The sequence below is a fragment of the Montipora foliosa genome, chromosome 11, assembly GCF_036669935.1.
Source record: "Montipora foliosa isolate CH-2021 chromosome 11, ASM3666993v2, whole genome shotgun sequence".
Taxonomy (NCBI): Eukaryota; Metazoa; Cnidaria; class Anthozoa; order Scleractinia; family Acroporidae; genus Montipora; species Montipora foliosa.
The window spans coordinates 44,069,656-44,076,852 of NC_090879.1; the positions used below are offsets into that span (position 1 = coordinate 44,069,656).

General features: G+C 41.3%; 1 protein-coding gene across 1 annotated transcript in view; it reads left to right on the forward strand.

The window, feature by feature from the left end:
* The window catches only part of LOC137977175 (transcription factor sma-9-like), a 10,916-nt gene extending 4,753 nt beyond the window's left edge, over window positions 1-6,163 (forward strand). The window contains exons 4-6 of the mRNA XM_068824445.1: window positions 1,057-1,701; window positions 3,284-3,449; window positions 5,910-6,163. Of these exons, the coding sequence (XP_068680546.1) occupies window positions 1,057-1,701; window positions 3,284-3,449; window positions 5,910-6,163 (1,065 nt within the window). The remainder of the gene's footprint in view (window positions 1-1,056; window positions 1,702-3,283; window positions 3,450-5,909) is intronic.
* Window positions 6,164-7,197: the final 1,034 nt, after the last annotated feature.

Consider the following 7,197-nt stretch of genomic DNA (forward strand, 5'->3'; position numbering starts at 1 on the left):
GTAAAAGCAAGTTGACCCTGCTTGATCAAGTGTTTAAACTCGGGTGTAACCCATGGTGGATCATTAACGTGGATGTGTGAGTGGCGAACAGGCATAATATTATGGTGTCAAGGCCGTTCATGATGACATTTATTAGAAATTCTTATTTAGACTCACAATCAGGAGCTTGTCGAGAAATCCATTCTTCCACGATATGGGGAACACTTCCTGCAAGAATGAATGTTGACTATCTTTCTGTGAGAGGCCGCATTTAGCTTAAATTCCACTTACCTTTTGTGCAAAATATGATGCATTGCTACACATGTACAGTGTAGCTTAACTTAGAGCACTTTCCATTTAATAGAAGTGACTGGCCAGACCGGTAAATTGGAGGGACTAACTCTACAATGCCTTCAAATCTTGACACTTTGTGAATGATACTGTATATATGTTGCAGGCCATTTTAGGTTAATTTGGAACCAAACTAGGTTATTTAATGTTTCAACATATAGATCAAGTTGTTTCAACCTAGATCATTTGGGGCAGGTGTACAATGTACAAAACACAGGTCACAGGTTGTTATGTTCGAACTGCAAATGACTTCACTAGATGGTAACAGAAACAATAACTTGATATACATACATGTACATCGCGAGAACTCCAGACTACATAATTATACGAATGTTTTATTTGGAGCGCGAAGCACATGTTCAGACATCGCATAATAACGCAACAAAATGAGCAGGTAGGGTCTGTGCACTAGAAGTCCAGTCTCACAGGGGGTCCTGAAGATCTCCCGCATCGGGTATGGGCGCCAACACAGGTCATTGGTTTACCAATACAGATACTGATACTATTCTAAACATTGATTAAAGCTAACCTTAAGGAACAAAATGACCTTCAACATATACATGTACTCCTCCAGAAAAATGGGGGGGGGGGGGGGTGGGGGTATTATCCTGCAAAAGTTCCAGGCCTTCAAATTGTTGCATTTTCTTTGCAAACTGATAGGTCTGGCCAGCCAGTTCTGACAAAGGGAAAGCAACCTAAGACAAGTTTTATCACATTCCTTTGCAGGAAAGTCAGCAGATTTTTTCAGCCCATCAGTTGCAGCAACAGCCACATCAGCAACAGTTTACTTACCACATGCAACAGCAGCAACCAAGTTATCACTATGTACAGCATGGTAATCAGAAACAGTCTTTATTGCCACGCCCTCAAGTGCTGCAACAGTCAAACTCTGCACAGCACAGCCAAGGCAGTCAGCATGGGTATCCTGTGACACTTTCACGAGACGCAACTCATCATCAGTCTTATCATGGCTCCAATATGCACCCAGTGCATTCACAACAGGCCTACCAGGTGCATTCACATCCCCAGGGTTACCAGGAAAAACAGCCTGTTGGTTACCAGTCACACCAAATACCTCCCAGCAGCCAGCATCCCTACCATCCTCAGACACAACAGCAACCACCAATGCCATCACAGTATCCTGTCACACAGGGACATCAAGGCCCTCAGGAACAGGTACCAAGGCAGCAGGCTGTAACACCACAGCAGTACCACCAACAGCAAGGGGCTAGCCAGAGTGAAGGTCATCAATCACAATATGAAGGTACCCATCAAAGCCAACTGGTGCGAACTGCACACCAACAACAGTTGCAACATCAGAAGCAGGATCAGAGACCAAGTTCAAGTCTTGGATATTCACAAAACCAGGTGGTGAGTACTTTAGCCCATTGACGTCCCTGAAGCTACCCCATTGATGAGATTGAAAGGGTTAATACCTTGAGGTAGAGCATTAATAAACTTACGGTGTTGGAAGTTTAACAAATCGAAAGTGGTTCAGCGTTGTCTGTACTCTTATCAATAACGATATTTGTCCTCACAGTAATCAAACTGTTGCACCTCGTGAGTCCACAACAAATTTTGACTACTGTGATGACTAATATCGTTGTCGATAAGACTACAGACAATGCTGAACCACTTTCGATTTGGTTGTTACTACAATATTCAACGCTAAAGAAAGTGCTTATTTCAAAGAGTGACCAAAATCATGACACAAAGAAAGAGCAAGCGTTGTCTATAACTTTCTAACAATATGATTGGTTTATTTCCCAAAATGAGTGTTCCTGATTGGCTATTACATTGTGTGACAAATTGTCACAGTGTTATCTAGACTCTCATTGACAATGGCAAATTAGCCAATCAGATTGTGAGATTACAAGCAATCCACTATTGCTAGAGGAAGTGCTGCCCACGAACCAGATAACACCATCTGCCAACAGATAGGCTCTCTCAGGTTTTGCAGATACTTTTTAGTGGATGGGCACATTTGAAATTAGAATTAGAAAAGACATCATGCTCTGGGGAATAAATTTAATGATTTGTATGAGTTTATTCCCCAGGGCCTCGAGATGATGCCTTTTGTTTTGGACTGAATTTTAATACTTGGAAAATGGTCTATTGTTGAAGGAGAAAAATAAAGAAATTGAAATAATTATCTGCAACCGGATGCACTGTAAAGCGGACATCCAAGACGACAAACTTGGCTGAAAGTATTGCTGGCTGCCAGCTACCTGTACCTTTGACACCATGCTTTGTAGTTTTTGAGGATAAGGAGGGCTATAATCATAAACCTCATCTCTGTGGGATCACCATGTTTAAAAACCCACACAATGATCTGGAGTTTCTAGTGTCCTGGCGGCCTCTTGACATGATCCCGGTTGACCATCTATTGACCATCTATTGACCAGGCTGGCTCGGTTTCCGAGATAAAAATTACCGTAAAAACCCGTAGATAGGCTGCACAATGAATTTAACAGCTCAAATTTTGGAACAAAAGTTTTTTTGAAAGAAATCAAAAGAAATCCGAAATCGAGTCTTGAGAAGTCTTCTTTATCATCCACTGTTCATCGAACGTAAACTCGCTATTAACATTGAAACGTCTTACTCACAAACCACATCCCACTTGAAAACAATTACTTATGGGAGCTTGTGGTCTGGCAACAAATTAAGAACATTTCATTTTTTTTGTGAGACACTGAGAAAATAATTAATACAAATTCTGCTTAGAACTTGAACCTGAGACCAAAGAAACCTCGAACAGTTTTTTGCACATGAAAATATTTATATTTTTTGTACTAAAAACCTCCGATGGTGTAGTCTTCTGAGTTGTGGATTTTATTTTTAAGTTCTGTCATTTCATCTATGAATGGAGCTCAATTAGGAAAAAGTAACGCTACTGTTGCAACCCCTATTGCCAGCAATTTAAATTGCATGCAATTTTGTTCTTTGTGTTAAGCCACATCATCCACCTGGAGTCCAGTCTGCAAAGAGAAGCAGTCACAAATATGCGCCTTATCCAATCTCGGGATCAAAGGGCCATCATCAGGGAAGTGCAGGGAAGAAGTATTTAGCAAAGTACCAGAGCTCTTCGGAAGGGGTGCCCTCCGCTGGATCCTACTCAGGTGAGCATTTGCAAAGTATCACTTAAAATGATGCTTTCTTTTCTTATGACATGCTGGGTGTTGTCCCACTTGTTGATATTGATCAGTTACAGTTCTGGTAACGTTTACTGTTTTCTTGTGGTCGCCATTGAAATTATTCCAGACTTTTATGTTATTGTTTCAAGTTTCGTCTGCACTTTATCTTGGCTAATATATAGAGATTACTTCATGGAAAATGCGCGCGTACGATTTTTATTCACGAGTTGAGCAGTATCAGAAAACGAACGAGTGAGCGCAGCGAACGAGTGAATTTTCTAATACGAAACAACGAGTGAATAAAAATCGTGCAAAGCATTTTCCAGGCTGTAATGTGTTTATTTCGTAGGTACTGAGGTTTTTTTCGTGGTGGTGTTTGATAGACAAATTTATTTCGCGCAAATGGAGTGAGGCGATGAAAGCAATAAACATTGGTTTAAAATTGCCCAACCGAAAATTTATTTAATAAAATTTACAACACCTACTGTGTTTCAGATATTCCGAAGTGAAGAGTGTTTTTTAGTTCGTCGCTTGTCAAAGCTACCTTTTCCTTGCTTCTTTAATTAGTTGTTTTAGTTTGGACTAAAGAACCTCTCTGGTTTTCTCAAATACCAGGTCGTTTGTTATGCTTGCGGAATAGCCCTTTTTCTTCAGTTGTCGTTTCAAGCTAGCCACTAAACTTCGAAGGAAAGTCGGCCCATATTCACTGCCGTCTTTAGTGCGGACGGAGATGATAAACTGGTTTATGAATTCCCCGGGATGAATTCAGTATTCATTCAGATGAACTGCTGCAATAACTTCCATTTCCTGTCTTTGACCTTCGCTTTCAAAAGTCGTTCAAGCAATCGTACATTTCGTTCAGTTTTTTGAGCGGCATTTCTGTTTTCTTGTTCTAAAATAAATTCCTCGACTGAGCAAACAGAAGCAAACCTTCCCTCGGCCATTATTCGATACGTTCATTCATCACTAGTGAAATTTTGTCGTTCGTGTTCCTGATTGGCTACATTTAGAATCAGTACGAATTTTATTCACTATGATTTTTGTGGATAAATCTCAGTACCTATGAAATAAATAGATTTAGCCAAGCCTAAAAGCGGAGCTCCCGGGTTATTTTCTCTTACAATAAGTTAACCTGGCTTGAGCCTGTTTTCCAATCGATACCTAGCATCTGGTCAGTGGTCAACTTAAAATAGCTGACCCCAGCTCTAAACCTGAGCCCACGATATGGTCACGCGATACTGGTCAGCGGATGCCTTGTTTTGACACGTGTCTCTTGACCATAACATGGATGTCCAATATCAAAGATTTACGCTGTAAACTAGCTGGTGTATGGCCACCTGGATGAGTTCTAAACGTAAAGTGCCCCTAACCTCAAAATATTTGTTTTCGCTAAAATGAATCTTTACACCTGTTCAAAACGCATTGCGGCCGTTTTTTTTTTTTTTCTTCTAACAAATCCTGCCATTTTATAGGCTTCAAAAGTTGGGAAAATCCAAGCATCGTTTGTTCACGACCGAGTCAGAAAGGGAGTGGGTCTACATGTACGTGTACATGTACTTTGCATGCATTTTTACAAAGAGTTAATGCAATGTAAATAAGTTTGTGACGTCAAATGCAAAGATTCATTTTAGCGAAAAAATTTTTTTGGCGTTAGGGGTACTTAAACCCTGTGATATGGTCACGTGCTACTGCTCACATTGGCATACATGGATGGGTGGACGTACGTACGGTCGTACGGTGACCAAAGCCAAATTTTCTCGCACAGATGGATTACCATATTTTCTTACCCATGGTCCTTCGCGCCCGCGCTCTGCTAAAAATTTGGGGGATAACTACGTTGTCTGTTAATGCCGTGCTTCTTCATTCATTCCAGACTTCACACTTGTCACGATACGTATACAGATTTTTTGTCATCCAATTTTGTCGTAGTTGGTTTGAATATCCATTTCATTGGTATACTTTAACCATTAGATTGTCTTGACGTGCCTGTCAAAATATGTTAGTTTCCATAAATGTGAAACTTATTCAACATTTATGGTCATATTTGGTGCCTCATAAGTACGAGGGAAGTACCAACTTACTTGCCACTTGTGGTTTGTGGCCAAAAAATTGTGGTAATGGACTCCACATCAAAAGCAATGGTACTAGGCCTCCGGGAAGAGGCGCTCACTGACCGCCTTGATAATTAAAACAAAGTGAAAACGGGAAAGATTTCTTTAAAAATCAATCGTAATCTTGACTGATTTAGAATGGCAATACATGCACTGTATCCCCCCGTAGAATCTTTCAAAGCAACATTGCTTGACAACATCGCAAGCCCTCACTTTTCGGGCCATACAGAATTTTGCTTTCATGGACTAACCGCTGAAGTTTCTTCTTCTCTGCATTTCAATTGTTTTTGATATTGTTCAGAAATAAACATATTGTGTTTTGTGTGACTATTAGGACCTTCAGGGAGTTTCAAGCTCGTCCCGACTCCAGACATCACCATCATCACCAGAGCAGAAGTAGCCATAAGGGCACCTAGGAACTATGGCCACCGTTCTCATCTCAACAAAATTCGATCTCGATATCACCCAGTAGTAAACATTGTGGCATTTATGCCTTTCCTCCACATTACTGTATTCGTCCCATTCGCTGATTACAGCTGTAGTGAAAAAAGTGGCCACGTTCAATTGTCCCTATTGGCTGTGGCTTAATGCTGGTCAGGGACACATGCCTGCATGCCATATTTCACCAAACTAACCATAATACTAAGGACACCTCCTTGTCAAAATAGTATTAATTCCTCGCATAGCAATTTCGGAGGCGTAAAATAAAGGAATTAATTTCTTCGTGAAAGAAGTCAGTCTCCCCTTGATGAGAAGAAACATTATGATTTTTGTGTCCCGTGTCCGTTCACATTCTCGCTGTTCCCGGATTTCATATTTTTGGGGCTTTCAGTCGAGGACTGACCGAGCGACGCTTGTATGTCAAGAATTCCCACCTGGTCGCAAATCCAACATTTATCGCCTAAGAATGTTCATTAACACTAAACATTTATTGAAAGTGGGTGGCCGCAACTTTTTTTTTTTTAGCATATACTTCTCTGTGTTGACTTCTTTGTCCGTGTAGAGGTTTATGGTGGTAACTTCTCAATCTTGTGGATCAGGGTCCTCAGGGCTCTTTTCTTTGCGAGCGGTTGCCTGGACTACCCACCCGCTTGACCAAAGAGCTCAAGGACTCTGGTGGTACGAGATTGGTAATTTCTGTTCGTCCATCGTCAGTTGTCCAGGGACGTAACCCAAAGTGCTTAACTCCTCACAACCTTCTTTCTTTAGAAGCTCTGATCCCTGTAACCTTACCGTTCCACTTGGTCCCTCTCACATGCATCTCCTTCTCCCTCTCACATGTGTTCGTGTCTTGCTGCAGATGACCTTCATTCCTCTCCCTTTCCAGAGCATACCTCCATTTCTCCTAGTTTTTCTTCCTGCTCGCTACTCTCACTACAGATCACAATGTCGTCTGCAACACATCCATAGTCCATGACGATTCCTGTCTAAAAAACTCATTTGTCAGTCGGTCCATCACCATAGCGAACAAGAAGGGGCTCAAAGCTGATCCTTGAATGCGAGTGGGCCCACCTCCACCTTGAACCCCTCTTGTCCACCACTGAAACACATCTAACCACTGTCTCTAAGCTCTCGTACATATTCTTGACCACTATAACATACGTCTCTGCCACTCCAGACTT